This window comes from Capricornis sumatraensis, chromosome 21 (genome assembly GCF_032405125.1).
Source record: "Capricornis sumatraensis isolate serow.1 chromosome 21, serow.2, whole genome shotgun sequence".
Lineage (NCBI taxonomy): Eukaryota > Metazoa > Chordata > Mammalia > Artiodactyla > Bovidae > Capricornis > Capricornis sumatraensis.
In genome coordinates, this window is record NC_091089.1 from 58,649,130 (window position 1) to 58,665,723 (window position 16,594).

General features: G+C 40.1%; 1 protein-coding gene across 1 annotated transcript in view; it reads left to right on the plus strand.

Moving 5' to 3' along the window:
• Positions 1-16,594, plus strand: part of WDR7 (WD repeat domain 7) — a 352,576-nt gene that overhangs the window by 91,388 nt on the left and 244,594 nt on the right. The window contains exons 15-16 of the mRNA XM_068994015.1: positions 8,752-9,521; positions 11,100-11,188. Of these exons, the coding sequence (XP_068850116.1) occupies positions 8,752-9,521; positions 11,100-11,188 (859 nt within the window). The remainder of the gene's footprint in view (positions 1-8,751; positions 9,522-11,099; positions 11,189-16,594) is intronic.

Sequence of the window (16,594 nt, forward strand, 5' to 3'; positions counted from 1 at the left end):
CCAATGTAGGAGACTCCAGTTTGACCCCTGGGTCAGGAAGATTCCCTGGAGGAGGAAATGGCAACCCACCCCAGTGTTCTTGCCTGGAGAATCTCATGGACAGAGGAGCCTGACAGGCTGTGGTCCATGGGGGTCACAGAGTCCAACATAACTGAGCGCACATGTGTGTGTGCACACACACACACACACACACACACACACATACATAAAACCTTAAAACTTTAATAACTAAAATACCTCTCTTTTTGGCTTATGCTTATTAATATACTTGTTAATGAAAACACATGAAAGGAAGTGAAATAACATCATCTAATGCTAGACAGCATATTAAAAAGCAGAGACATTACTTTGCCAACAAAGGTCCGTCTGGTCAAGGCTATGGTTTTTCCAGTGGTCATGTATGGATGCGAGAGTTGGACTGTGAAGAAAGCTGAGCGCCGAAGAATTGATGCTTTTGAACTATGGTGTTGGAGAAGACTCTTGAGAATCCCTTGGACTGCAAGGAGATCCAACCAGTCCATTCTAAAGGAGATCAGTCCTGGGTGTTCTTTGGAAGGACTGATTGATGCTTCAGCTGAAATTCCAATACTTTGGCCACCTCATGCAAAGAGTTGACTCAGTGGAAAAGACTCTGATGCTGGGAGGGATTAGGAGCAGGAGGAGAAGGGGACGACAGAGGATGAGATGGCTGGATGGCATCGCCGACTTGATGGAAGTGAGTTTGGGTGAACTCTGGGAGTTTTTGATGGCGTGCTGCGATTCATGGGGTCCCAAAGAGTCGGACACGACTGAGCAACTGAACTGAACTGAACTGAATGAGTATCTTGTAATTCATACCTAATCACAAAATCCCATTCTATCCAAAATCAAGTATTTAGAGTACGTATATTGTCTAACTCCAACTTAAAACAGGATTCTCTGAGGGAAAGCTCATCTTACTGTTTTCCTAACTGTTAGTGTGCAGTAACAGCAATACGACAGCAGAGGGCACCAAATCTCCATCTCAGTCTTAACACTATTTTCTTGGTCGTTAATTTTTTGTGTTTTCCTTCTTCCCTTCTTGTCTTCCTTATTCCCTGCCTTCCTCCCTTTCCCCAGTCCTTAAAATCATTGACATTAAAACCCTACTTTTTAAAATAGCAGATGGTGGCATTTTCCTCTTTACTGAATTTTAGAATGTTTTAAAAGTACATTAAGATATCATCGTGTTTTTATTTGTTGAAACTTTTGTATTCAGTATTACGCATCAGATTTCAGAAGTTCTTTTAAAGGTCTTTATTCAATAAAATATTCTATCCATAATCAAGAATAAAATTATTCATTTTTCTTACAAATTTATTCTTAAATAATAAGCTAGTACTCTATATTTAGTTCCTAAAAATTATTTAGAGCATACATTATAAATGATATCTACAGTTATTTTATAAAATATATTAATATTTTTAAATGTATATTTTTCTTATATTCTGTTTTAGAACTCTATATTTGTAGAGGCTTGTGTGTATGTGTGTGTTAAATAACATTTCCTAGTCTTATTAGTATCCTTCATCTCTGGTTTCAGAGGAGATTCAAAATTTAAAAAAAAAAATCATCCATTTTTCTTCTTTCCACTTTATCATCAAAATCAGCTGATGTTTAATGCTAACTTCATAAATCAAGTTAATGTTTAGGTAGAAATCTGAACTGTTTGATATTATAATTATAGGTTGAACTCAGGACCCTTTCAGGAAAAACAATGAATTATTTTACCAGGTAACTTTAAAAATTGTCCCCAAAATCATGACATTAAAAAACAGTTCAGAAATAAGTAAGCTTTTAAACTGGGACCACTGAAGTAAATGGTACAAGAGTCAAATTATTGCCAGTGTTCCAGTTGTCTCTTAGTCATTGGATAAGATGCAATACGGCTGGAGTATCAATATGTCATCAGTTTTAGGGGACAGAGTTATCAGGTGTTTCAGCAGACATGACTTAACCTGGCATGTATTCAAATCTATAATAACAGTAAATGCTGTAGAAAAGATAATAACATTTCCTTCTCTGCAGATTGTGAGATGACTGGTTGGGTTTTTCGTCTGTCGCTGTTGCTGGGGGCTGCTGCTTTATGCTGTGCGTGTGTGTGTGTGTGTGCGTGTGCTGAAGAATCCCTGAGGTTGAAGACAGGTTGATCCCGAGATCACAGTTCTGTCACTTGGCTTGGGTTTTCACTTGAGACAGAATTTTAGCCGCTGCTCTTCATGTGATTGCCACAGATTGACTGTCAGTGATGACCACGCAACCCAATACTTTTTCCTTATTTTTGCATTTCTGTACTATTTTAAGTCAAGTTCCTTGTTTATCTGAAATGACTAAATCTGTATTTTCCCATGTACAGAAGACAAAGACTTACAGTAAAATATCAAATATGTCTGTCTAACTACTAGCTTTGTAGGGGTGTGTGTGAGTTGCATTTACCGTCGGGTGTTACTTACCAAGACCATTTCATTTGCATATTCCACATGGTTTAGCTTTTCTGTAGCCCTTTTTCAAGTAAGTTTTAACATGATCACCTTAAGCACAGAGGCTTTTTTTTTTTCCTCTCAAGCATATTGTAGAAAATGGGCATTCTGCAAATATTTGCTGAGTTGAATTTAATCTTCCTCCATGATAATGCAAAAATGAGTTTGTGAGCACACATTTCAGACGTTCTTTAATAAAGGTGACAGAGCAAACATACTAACATTCCTGTTAAAGCATTTCCAGGATCAGGTGGCCTGTTCTTGAAACTGTTAAGAATATAAGATGATTGAAGGAGTTAGTTGACTCTATACGTTGTATATCTGATGGTTAAGCCAAGAGGTCCCTTGGAGTTTGGTAGATGGTTTTGTTTATTTTTCTTTAGTTAATCTTAGTGTAATATACTGGATATCAGACATGCCAGTGATCAACTCTGCCATCTTCATGCATGTAGCTAATTTTCCTTTTTAAGAAATTTTTTATTTTGTATTAGACTATAGCCAGTTAACAATGTTGAGATAGTTTCAGGTGAACAGCAAAGGGATTCAGCCACAGATACACATGGATCCATTCTCCCCCAAACTCCAGTCTCATCCAGGCTGCAAGGCAACGTTGAGCTGAGTTCTCTGTGCTATATAGTAAGTCCTTGTTGGTTGTCTGTTTTAAATATAGCACTGTGTGGTGGTGGTGCTTTAGTCACTAAGTTGTGTCCAACTCTTACAATCTGTGGACTGTAGCCTGCCAGCCTCCTCTGTCCATGGGATTCTCCAGGCAAGAATACTGGGGTGGGTTGCCATTTCCTTTTCCAGGGGATCTTCCCAACCCAGGAATAGAACCCGGGTCTCCTGCGTTGCAGGCAGATTCTTTACCGACTGAGCCATGAGGGATAGCAATGTGTACATGTGGCTAAAATCTTACCCTCACAACTTCGCTTGTGTCCATATTTTGTTGTAATGAGACTTTGCTAGTCAGTGAAATCCGTGGTCAGGCGTTACAGGTCATACGCGGGACTTGGTGATTTAGAAGGTGCAGTTCATCTGCAGGACGCGGGCTTGAGCCTTTGTCTGCTCTCCTTTCCTTCTGTCTCCCTCTGTTCTCATCTGCTTTCATTGTTCCCTCTGTTTTTATGGCTGTGGATTGCCATTAGATACAGTTTTTGCCACAGTGATACAGTCAGTAGGACCGAGAGGTTGTTGGGAGGAGTCGCACACAGTCAGGCCCAGATACCAGGGCGCCAGACCCCAGATAACCTCTCAGCTGTCCGAGCACACAGACTGTCTGCGGGCACACCTCCCAGAGAGAGGCGGCACCTGGGCAGGTCTGGGGTGCTGAGAGGGGTGCGTGTGGTTGGCATCAGAGGAGGGCGCTTCAAGGACGACCTTGTGTCCTCATTCTGGCAGCTCTTGCCGCTTCGAGAATTAGCGAGCGTGCTTGGTTTTTTGTTTTTGTTTTTATTTACTCTTTGGTAGTAATGGTTTCTCTTTCTCCTAAAATAATTTTGTAGATTTTTTAACTGGAGCGACAGTATTTACTAAAGTACTGTGTTTTGCCTAATGTTGTTATTCCCTCAAACCTCGTGCCACATCTGTCTACCTAATATTGATATAAAATCCATTTTGCTGGGACATAACCGGCCCTAAGGCCCAGCACAGCGCCCAGGTTATAGCATCAGCTCAGTGTGTGTTAGCTCTCATTGTTAACAGCTTTGATGTTAGTGATACTTTAGGTATAATGTTTTCATTATGAATATGTAATTTGATGTCTCACTCAGTCCAGTTAGAGGTGCACAGCCTTAAGCACAGTGTTTGGCGTTACGCAGTCAGTGTTTGAAAAAGCAGATGTGAAAGTGGTGTGAGGAAAAGGCAGTAGGCAGTCACCCCAGCCCAATTCCTGGTGCGACTGATGCTTCTGTCTCCGCTCAGCTGGGTGGCTTCTGTCTCCTTCAAGCTTGTATTCGTGACCTGGATCTATTTTTTCAGCCAACATTGCTGGTAGAGGAATAGTTATAAAACTAAATTCGATCCTGTTACTCCCCCTATTAAAGTTTTTAGGTAATAGTTCCCATACTTCTGCTTCCCTGGTGGCTCACTTAGTGAAGTGTCTGCTTTCAGTGTGGGAGACCCGCGTTTGATCCCTGGATCGGGAAGATCCCCTGGAGAAGGAAGTGGCAGCCGCACTCCAGTCGTCTTGCCTGGAGAATCCCATGGGTGGAGGAGCCTGATGGGCTACCGTCCATGGGGTCGCAAAGAGTCAGACACGACTGAGCGACTTCACTTTCTCTTTCTCTATTTCTCGTGTTTAACAGTAGAAAGTCATCTCGGGTTTTCATTAGGCAGATTCTGATCCATTCCAAGAGACACGGATTCGGGTCTGATACCCAGCCCCAGAACCCGTACTTTAGCAAGCATCCCTGATGTTCTCCAGGAAGCACTGCGTTAGTGGCCCCTGAGCCTGCTCGAGAACGTTCCGAAGCCTCGGTGTGGGCCTCTGTGCTCTCAGCGAGCCGCGCCTGGCGCTCTTTCCCTTGGTCACCGACACCAAGGCCCATCCTGTGCTGTCTCCTGCCTTCTCCCTTCTCACTCTTCTGCCCGTCGTAGTTCCAGTTAGCCCTTTGGTGAGGAGCCTCTGACACCCGAGGTGGACTCAGTACTTTGTTTTTCTTATCATACCTTCCAATGTCCTTTCTTTGTAACACCCTTCATACTGCAGAGTCATGTCATTATTTGATAGTTTTGGGTTCCATAGCTAGAAAATCATCTTATTTATCTTTGTATCCTTAGTGCCTTGCACGAACATAGGTGAATGCAGCATAAATGAATGAAATACCGGGATGGAATTCAGAAAGTTTTTTTTTTTCTTTTACTTCATATTTTGTGTAGTGGAACTTTATCATACTACTTATGCACCTTAGGTTCTTAAGCTATAGTATGGAAATGATATTTATTTTCTACCTTTCTTTCAACACCATGTGTTCAGTTCAGAGCAGAGGTTCATACAAAGCAGAATTAGTGATGATTCTGGAAATAAGTTTTGAAAGAACAGCCACTTGAGCTGCATCTTGAAGGGTGAGGAGAAGTATGGCTTGAGTGGCAGCAGCGAGAATGAGAGAAGGGTGCCGTCCTGGCATGAGCCTCGCAGAGGCGCAAGTGCCTGGCCGCGTGGCTCTGGGGCACAGGTGGCTTAATTTGGTTTCAGTGGAAGATTGTAGGGTTGTAGTTAGAGACGAGCAGAAGGCAGTGGCACCCCACTCCAGTAGTACTCTTACCTGGAAAATCCCATGGGTGGAGGAGCCTGGTAGGCTGCAGTCCACGGGGTCTCAAAGAGTCGGACATGACTGAGCGACTTCACTTTCCCTTTTCACTTTCATGCGTTGGAGAAGGCAATGGCGACCCACTCCAGTGTTCTTGCCTGGAGAATCCCAGGGACGGGGGAGCCTGGTGGGCTGCCGTCTATGGGGTCGCACAGAGTCGGACATGACTGAAGTGACTTAGAAGCTACAGCAGTTAGAGATGAAATTGGAGGAGTAGGTGGCCATCTATTTTGGAGGCTGTTTTGTGCTTTGCAAAGAGTTTATCCCTGGGTTATAAAATGCTGTTGAAGCCTCTTCAGCAGGAAAGGAACATAGTCAGGTGGGAGGAGGACTGAGACAGAGGAGAGAGCGTGTAAAGGGAGTCAGTGCGATGCTGTGATAGAAGAGTGGATTAGCAACTTAAAATAGTCTTACAAAGATTTTTATAATGTTGCTTGTCTATTTTGCCAGGTACTCCGATAGGCATGGGATTGCACACGATGAGTAAGACAGTTCCTACAGAGAACAGGAACATGTAAATACATGAAACAGCTAATTATATAAATACAGCCAAGGCGTACAGGCTTGTGATGTGTATAAAAAATGTTATGGGAACTGGGTTCGCTGTGGATTAACTTTCCCTGGGAGAATTAGGATCTTGATGGACGAGAAGGGGTTGGAGTGGAGCCAAGAAGAGTATTTTGGGTAAAGAAAGAAGGGGACCAGTGGGTGAGGGCGTGTGGTTATGGCGCTGGAACCTGTCTGTTAAAGCGGGAAGGTACTTGGCATCGAGTTGTAATGGACCTTGAATGTGGTACTTAAGGATTTAGCATTTTATCCAAGAACTGTATTTTCTGTTTATGAAAATGCATGTTGATTATAGACCACGTAAGAAATATACAGAAATAGTAAGAAAATGTAGATCTGATAACGATTGCATCACAAAAAGTAATAGGAACATTTTCATGTATGTGTTTTCAGTGTTTCTCGTCATGCTGAGATGCATACTTGGGCATTAAAGAAATGAAATCAGAATTTTAACTCTGTTGTATAGCGTGTGTGTGTGTACGTGAGCGCTCATGTGTAATCTTATCTCACTTAAAATTGGAATATGGGCATTTTGCCATGTGGTTAAATGTGCCAAGGAAGCATGATTTGTCTTGATTTACAGTATTTATTGTATGATTAGCTTAAATTATTTATTTCCTTAGTGTTAGACTATTTAGGTTGCTTTCCATCTAAAGTAATGGGCACTGTTTCACCAAATATCTTTGCACATAAATCTTTGTATTTCTGACTAGGATAGAGTTCTAGAAATAAATGTACTGGTCAAACAGTGTTAAGGGCTCGTACACCCCTACTCTTCTGAAAGGGCTGCTATTGAAAGTGCTGCCTTCAGTGTGTGGGTTTGACTTTCATTATACTCCTGGCTAAGGAATTTTTTTGTATGTTTACTGTTTGTTAATTTTATAAACGATACCTTGTGGTTTTTTAACCGTTATTTCCTCAACAGCTAGTTCGAGTCAAGTTTTCCCTTATATTCCTTGACTATTTGTCTCTTTTATTGTGAATTGTCCTTGACCTTTATGATATCTTTCCCTTTTATTTTGGCACTCATGTTTTTATATAAATTGTAACTTTGTCAGTCTTATTTGTGGTGCATTTTTATTCCTATTTTTTACTTGCCTTCAATTTTTCTAGTAGCGAATTTGAAATTTGGGTCTGTGTGGCAAGTCCTTTCTCATCTTGAGATCAGATATATTCACCTATATTTTGATTTAGGTTTTTAATTTTGTACTTTTCATTTCTCTTAACAACCCATGATAACGGGGCAGTTTTTTGGCAGGAGACAGACATGATGAGATTTGCTTTTCAGAAGGAAGTGTTGCGGCTCGGCAGAGATTGGATGGGAGCGAGGAGAGACAAAGGGCAGTGAATCCCTTTTGGAAGAGAGAAAAGAAGGGTCTGGACGTGGTGGTGTGTTGGTGGCGACAGAGGAGAATGATTCTTAACCCATGACTTGGGAGGAGCAGCAGGTTTAGTGGGAGGGTGGAGGTTAGGACATAATAAATACAAGGTTCTGTGGGACATCCAGGTAAAAGCAATGGTAAATACAGGGTTGAAACTCCTTCAGGAGCTGGTCTGGCTGGTGATGGAAATTAGGGAGCCATTACAAATAGGTGATAGTTCTATTGCGGGAGAATGAGTTTTCAGGGCAGCTAACTGAGTGGTCAGAATTAGAAGTTTCAGCAAGAAGATATCCTCTGGGAATCTCTTTTTATACTTTCTCTTAGCAAAATCAGCAATGTCAGAAATAGTAAATACAGTCAGAGATATGCAGAGAGGTTAATGAGGAGAGGGACCAGAGAGCTGCCATTGGATTAATCTACAGCTTTCCTTACATTTGGCTAAAAGGGGCAGTAGACTGGGAAAGCAATAGAAGAAGGAACATGGTCAACCAGTAGCACTTTTGAAGAATGCAAGTAGGCTTGACCCTGTTCTCTATTGAAGGAGAAGAATCTACGAACCGGGAGGGATTGAAGGTAAAGTAAAAAAGGAATTTGGTGCAGCGACTAAAAGGATGACCAGCTGTGATGAATGGATTATTCTTTCAGGTGGAACAGTAGTAGCTTATTCTCAGATGTAGAATTTGCATTCAAGTTATTGAAACAATTTTTAACCTGCTTGATGAGTAGAAAGACTCCCTCCTTCAATAATACAATTTCATTTCTTTTAAAAACGGAAAATTCTGTAATTATTTCAGCTTGGCCTTCTTCTAATTTTAAGTTCATATCTTTTATGTGCTGCTGATTGACAAAGCTGCCTAGTTCCTTTTAATGATATAGGTACCTAAAAAACCCAGCTTAATAAGCATCTAAATTCCTTCAACTATGTATTGTTCATTAATGAAGGCATGACATGAAATACCTTGAATTGTAACCATCTTTTCGAAATGTCTGTTGCAGGGAAATTTACCTAAATATTCTCATAACTCCCTGATGGTTCAAGCAATAAAGACAAACCTAACAGACCCGGACATTCACGTGCTCTTCTTTGATGTGGAAGCGCTGATTATTCAGCTCTTGACTGAAGAAGCCTCTAGGCCGAACACGACGCTTATTTCCCCAGAGAATCTGCAGAAAGCATCTGGCAGTTCAGACAAAGGGGGCTCTTTTCTAACCGGAAAACGAGCAGCAGTCCTCTTCCAACAAGTGAAGGAAACCATCAAAGAGAACATAAAAGAGCACCTCCTGGACGACGAAGACGAGGATGACGAGGCGGTGCGGCAGAGGCGGGAGGACAGCGACCCTGAGTATCGGGCCAGCAAGTCCAAGCCGCTGACCCTGCTGGAGTATAACCTGACGATGGACACCGCCAAGTTGTTCATGTCCTGCCTCCACGCCTGGGGTTTGAATGAGGTCCTGGACGAAGTGTGTCTCGACCGCCTGGGGATGCTGAAACCCCACTGCACAGTGTCGTTTGGCCTCTTATCGCGAGGAGGTCACATGTCCCTGATGCTTCCGGGTTATAACCAGGCGGCTTGTAAACTGTCCCGCGGGAAAGCTGAAGTGGGAAGGAAGCTGGCGGCCACCGAGGGCGTCGGGAAGGGGACCTACGGCTTGTCCCGGGCCGTCACCACGCAGCATCTCCTGTCTGTCATATCTTTGGCAAACACCTTGATGAGTATGACCAACGCAACTTTTATTGGTGATCATATGAAGAAGGGCCCTACCAGGTGTGACCTTGATAGCTTGATTTTTATCCTTACAATGCAGAAAAAAAAGAAACCTGTTTTTTTTTTATCACGTCTTATTACCTTTTTCGCGGTGAGGGGGGACTCTACACGCCTTGGCAATTTTGTGTCATCTCAGTGTTTCCCCTTTATATTTTAACTACAACACGCATGGCTTAAAATATAATCAAATTGTACAGTTTTATCTGTACTCAGACATCCTTAGTAGCTATCTTAAAAACACTGGAATGAAAGAGTAGGTCAGAGTTCAGCTTTAACAAATAACTTATAGACTAGCTCTTCAGTAAATATAATCTTGGATTATATCTTCCTGTAGTTGGCACTGACATTAAATTCAAGATGTACATTTGGTTAAAATGCTTCTCTTTATTGTGACCCATGTGTAATGAATGGTAAGTGTTCAGTGATTGGTTTCAGAAATTTTTTGAGAAGTATAGTCAGAATTTCTCAATGGGAGAAGAGAAAACAACTTTTTTAAATGTGGAAGAGTATTCTTTTAATATTTCTAGAATACTTAGCCTGAATTAGTATTTCTTATTTTCCAGAAGTCACGAAGACAACTTTTTAAACTCTGGTTTTATTATACATTTTGAGAGTTGACCACAGTTAGAATTTTTTTTTTTTTTTAATTTAACAACTACTAAAGTGGCACTTCCCTAGTGTCTGGCTCTGTTGTAAGCACTTTACAAATATTATTTCCTTAATGCTCTTAACCCTATAAGGTGGGTACTTTTATTATCCTTTTGTTTTCAGATGATAGAGCTGAGACATGGAGAAGTAACTTGTCCAAGGTCACACAAGTAGTAAGTGGTAGAACCAGAATTCGAAAGGGAACAGGTGACCATGGAGACCAAGATTTCTTAATGCCTTATTGCCTTTTTCAGACTTTAGGGCTGAATTATTTGAAATTTGTATGTATTTTAATTGATTTATTTTAAATTGAAGGATAGTTGCTTTACAGTGTTGTGTTGGTTTCTGCCAAGCATCAGCATGAGTCAGCCACGGGTACACACATGTCCCCTCCCTCCTGAACCTCCCTCCACCGCCTCCCCACCCCACCCCTCTAGGTTGTTACAGAGCCCTGGTTTGAGTTCCCTGAGTCATACAGCAAATTCCCATTGATTGACTATTTTACATATGGTAATTATGGAACTCAATATATTGTTCCAGAAATTCATTTGGACCAATGATACAGAGTGGGCTGAAATATCAGCATAATAATATTAAAAAGTGAAGGGCTAATTATCATATTTATCTGTCAGTAGATTAAATATTTCTTAAGCTAGTTTAAAGCATAAACTGTAGATATAAAAGTTTTACTTGCTATTTGCTAATCATTTAATTTCTGTATTAAAATCTGAAATGGAAAATGTTAATAGGTACAAAGCAAAAAAAAAAAAAACCAAAACCCTATCTTTTTGGTACAGCAAATTGAAAAGGTTCTGTATGTGTTTCTATTGCAATTCATTTGGAACTAGGAAGCTTAATATTTTAAATGGCTCTGGAATTATGAAACTATGAATGTGTATATATACGTGTATTTTCTTCTTCTTTTTAAAGGCCACCTAGACCAAGCACCCCAGACCTTTCTAAGGCAAGGGGTTCCCCTGCAACTTCCAGTCTTATTGTGCAAGAACAGATTAAACAAGGTAAAATTAAATCTAATATAAGTAATTGACATGACATTTCAGCTCTAGAAACTGAGGAGGCATAGCTAATGTATAATCATAACATTTTGTTTGTCTCAGATTGTTAAAGAAAGAAAAGTTGTTATATTCCAGATGTAAATATGGATAATTAAGATGTCAGTTAAAAATAAATCAGATTTATTTAGAAATTGATAAATGAGTGTATTTCACATAATTTTATTGTACTGTCTTTGGCCTAATTTTTATGCATTAGGGGCACCTTAACTTGACAATGCTAGTGCCTTAATTGTGTGTGTCTTGAGTCTATAAGTTACACACCTATTTTTTAACTACATTACAAACATTTACATTCCTGGTTCCCTACTGTAGCTATTCTTTAGGCATTTGCCGGTAGCTCATGCATTACAGTCCACGGTGGAAATTCTTCCTCTTTTTATTTAATCGTTATATCCTTTAACTTTTGTCTGTAGCTTTATTTTTTATGGGTTAGAAGAAAGATTGAGTTTTTCTTCCTTTCTTTTCTTTTATATTCATTTTAAGACTCACAAGTGAGCTAATCAGAGTTGGTGGGTGGGGGGAAGAATCAGTTCTGCTTAGAGAAATTTCCTTTAGGTTAAAGGTTAATGCCGTTCTCTCATAGAATGTGGTAGCAGTGAAAAAGTGAGCAAGAGATGGGACCGTGAAGTTTCTGCTTGTAATGGTGACTTTGTAGGATTTTTTTTTTCCCAAGGTTTTAGAGAGTCAGTGATCGTTCTGTAAGTTAGATGAACAGGCCTCCAACTTCACATCTGCAATTGTCCTCTTTCCTAGAACAAGTCCTCTTACCTCTTAGCCGATCGTTTGCACTTGCTCTAATATCCTTAAATGGTGTGTTTGGTTCTTAGTTTGGGGCACTCTGTGTTGGCTTCTCATTATGGAACATAAGCTCCCCTGACTCTCTTTGCTACTGCAGCCCGTTATTTCCAGCCCCACGTGGTCACCCCTCTTATTTCCCTTTCCTCTCAAACCTTTATGCTCATTTCATAATACTTCATATTGTTCTGGAAGAGTTTTAATTAGACAGCTTTTTATACTTATGTATGTGTGAAATGCACACAGAAAAGTGCCCAGACATGAATATGCAGCTCAGTGAGTTTTACAAACCAGACACCCTTGTAACTCCATCCTTGGACAAGAAACAACATTGCCAGCACTCCGGAAGCCGCCGCATGCTCCCTCCCAGTCAGTGTACCTTCCTCTTCCAGAGGTAACTACTGTCTTGACTTGTAACAGAGTTACTTACTTGCGTTCCATTATGGCTGTACAACCTAAGTTCAAATCCCTAAACACTGTGATTTAGTTTTGCCTGTGTTTTGAATTTTATATGAATTCAGTCATCTGCTACTGCTACTGCTGCTGCTAAGTCGCTTCAGTCATGTCCGACTCTGTGCAACCCCATAGACGGCAGCCCGCCGGGCTCCGCCGTCCCTGGGATTCTCCAGGCAAGAACACTGGAGTGGGTTGCCATTGCCTTCTCCAATGCATGAAAGTGAAAAGTGAAAGTGAAGTCACTGAGTCATGTCCAACTCCTAGCGACCCCATGGACTGCAGCCTACCAGGCTCCTCTGCCCATGGGATTTTCCAGGCAAGAGTACTAGAGTGGGGTGCCATTGCCTTCTCCAAATTCAGTCATCATGGAGTATGTATTCTGTGTCTGGCTGCTTTTGTGAGATTTATCAGTGTTCTTGCCTGTGACTATGTTTTGTTTATTTTCATTGTTTTATTGCTGGATAGTATTCTGATGAATGAATAGAACACAACTCTTTCATCCATTTTTTTGGTCAGTAGATATCTGGATTATACCCAGTGTTTGGTTTTGATAAACAATTCTGCTATGAATATTCTTGTATTCAGACCTTAGTAAGCTTGTCTGCTGCATATGTAACTAGAAGTGGAGTTTCTGCATAGATTTATCTTCAGCTTGAGTTGTAGAGAATGCTAACATCTTTTCCTATGAAAGACAAATATACATCCATCAAACCAGCTAAGGGAGAAAAGCTGGAAAGTATGGATCAATGAGATGAGACCCCTCATACATAGTGGGTGAGATATCCGAGCCAGTGCTTAATACTTTCCATGTTTTTCACGTTAGCCATTTTGGTATGGCTAGTATATCTAATATATCACTATTTTTCATTCCTGGTTACTGTTTTTGTGTATTTTAAGAAATTGCCCTGATATTCCTTCTCTCATATGAGGATATTCTTCTCTGTTTTCTTTTAGAAACTGTCTTACTTTACCATTCTTGTTCAGATCTACAATCTGCCTAGACTTTAATTTTGTGTATTATATGAAGCAAGGGGTGCTGTTTGGTTTCACTTCCACGATGATCCCAAACTTGTACAGCATGATCTATTAAAGAGATGATTCTTCCCCCAGTGCTTTGCAGTGCCACCTTTGGCATAAATAAAGTGTGTTTATATATGTGGTTTGTTTCTGAGCTGTTTGAGCGCATTGATTTGTTTGTGTGTCTTTGTGCCTTAATTACAGTGGCTCTGTGATAAGACAGTATTTAATAGATCAAGTCTTCCTTCCTGTTCTTAAATAATATCTTGGCTGTTCTTATCCCTTTGAATTTCAGTATAAACTTTAGAACCTTTTTATTGTTCTCACAAAGACCTATTTTAACTTTAGTTTGATTGACTTTGTAGATCATTTTATAGGAGAATTATTATCTTAATGGGATTCACTCCTTTAATCCATCAACTCGGTATATCTCTACATTTATTTAGGTTTTATTCAGCTATCATAACTCTTGTATATATTTTCTATGTAGAGGTCTTATATTTCTTTTGTTAGATTTATTCCTAGTTATTAGATTTTAAAAATATTTTTGTAATTGATGATAAATATCTTTATTTTCTGTTCCTCTGATATAGAAATGCAGCTGATTTTTGTATATTGACCGTGTATCAAAGCATCTTGCAAAATTCAACCTATTAAGGTAGTACATTTCTGTAGGTTCTTTTGATCACATGGAAAATCATACGGAACAACTTCTTTATTCCCAGTATCAAAGGGAGAACTTTTAACCTTCCATGATTATAATACTTCCTATATGCTTTTATAGATAGCTTAAAAATTAGCTCTACTATTCCTTTGCTAAGTGTTTATCACCAGTGTATGTTGGGTTCCTTTTTATCATTTATTTGCTTATTTCTGGATGTGTTGAGTCCTCACTGAGGCGTGAAGGCTCTTCTCTGCTCGGGGCGTGCGGGGGCTGCCCCCTAGTGGCGTTGCGTGGGTTTCTCCCTGCAGTGGCTACTCTTGCTGGGAGCAGGAGCTGTAGGCGTTGCGGGCTTCAGGAGTTGTGCAATGTGGACCCGGTAGTCTCGGCTCCCAGGCTCTAGAGCGCAGGCTCAGCAGTTGTGGTGCACAGGCTTAGTAGTTACTCCATGGCGCGTGGGATCCTCCTGCACCAGGGACTGAACCAGTGTCCATTGCGTTGCAAGGCAGGTTCTTCACCACTGAGTCACCACGGATGCCCTGGTTATTACTAATTTTCAGAACTTAAAAAAAATTGATGATTATTTACTGAATTTTCAGCCCTTATTCCTTTAGAATGTATGCCAAAAATCATGTCATCTGTAATAAAGACCATTTTATTTGTTTTTAATTGGTATGCATTTTGTTTTTCTTACTTTATCGCACAGGTTAACATAAAGATGTCGAAGTAGAACTGACATCCTTGCTTCATTACCAATCTTAGGGATAACACATGTTAGCTGTAAGTTTTTCTTAGTTGAGCTGAATAGTTCCCTCCCATGCCTAGTTTGCAGAGATTTTAAAATTATGAATGAATGTTAGATTTTGTCACATGATTTTTCTGCATTTGTTGAAATTATCAAATGAATTTTCTCTTTCATTTTCTTAATAAGTACAAAAACATTGACTTCTGAGTTTTTAAAAAACCTTGCAATCCTGGGGAAGGTCACACTTGGTCATGATAAATTATGCTTTTTATAGATTATTGGATATAATTTGCTAAAATTTTGTTAAGAGTTTTTATGTTAATGGTCATGAGGGATTTGGGGTCTAGAGTTTTCATTTCAATAATCATTTCTTCAGTTTTGGTAACAGTATAGTGCTGATCTCACAGAATGACAAAGGATATTACCCTCTTTGCTTTGCTGTTTTTGGGGGGGAGGGGATGGGCATGTGTAAAATCAATACTGTTATGTTTTTTGTTTTTTGTTTTTTTACTTCTTTGATCTATTTTACCAGTGAAAGAATGGCATAGAGTTTTCTTTAGGAAAAGATTCTTAACTACAAATTTAAATGCTTAGAGCTATTTAGGATTTTTTTTTTTAATTCATCTTAGGTGAACTTTGATGATTGTTGTTGTTGTTCAATCACTAAGTCATGTCCAACTCTTTGCGACCCCGTGAACTAGAGCACACCAGGAGTTTACTCAAATTCATGTCCATTAATTTGGTGATGCCATCCAACCATCTCAACCTCTGTCGCTTCCTTTTCCTCCTGCCCTCAATCTTTCCCAGCATCAGGGTTTTTCCAGTAAGTTGGCTCTTCACATCAGTTGGTCAAAGTATTGGAGCTTCAGTTTCAGCAGCACTCCTTCCAATGAATATTCAAACTTGCTTTGCTTTAGGATGGACTGGTTTCATCTCCTTGTTGTCCAGGGGACTCTCAAGAGTTCTCCAGCACCACAATTTGAAAGCATCAATTCTTGAGCGCTCATCCTTCTTTACGGTCCAACTCTCACGTCCATACAAGGCCACTGGAAACACCATAGCCTTGACTAGATGGACTTGGCAGCAAAGTGAGGTCTCTGCTTTTTAGTAGCTGTCTAGGTTTGTCATAGTTTTTCTTCCAAGGAGCAAGTGTCTTTTAATTTCATGGCTGCAGTCACTGTCCACGGTGATTTTGGAGCCCAAGAAATAGTCTTCCACTGTTTCCCCTTTTCCTCATCTATTTGCCGTCAAGTGATGGGACCAGATGCCATGATCTTAGTTTTTTGAATGTTGAGTTTTAAGCCAGCTTTTTCACTCTCCTCTTTCAACCTTCATCAAGAGGCTCTTTAGTTCCTCTTCACTTTCTGCCAGCACAGTGGTATTATCTGCATATCTGAGATTGTTGATATTTTTCCTGTCAATCTTGATTCCAGCTTGTGAGTCATCCAGCCTGGCATCTTGCATGATGTACTCTGCATATAAGTTAAATAAGCAGGGTGACAATATATAACCTTGACATACTCCTTTCCTAGTTTTGAACCACATATTGTTCTTTGTCTGGTTCTAACATAGGAAGTTGGTGTCAAATTTATTGGCCAAAAGTTATTTAACGTTCTCTTATTTTCCCTTCAGTGTCATATCTGTAGGATTTGAAATGGCATCCTCTATTATTCAT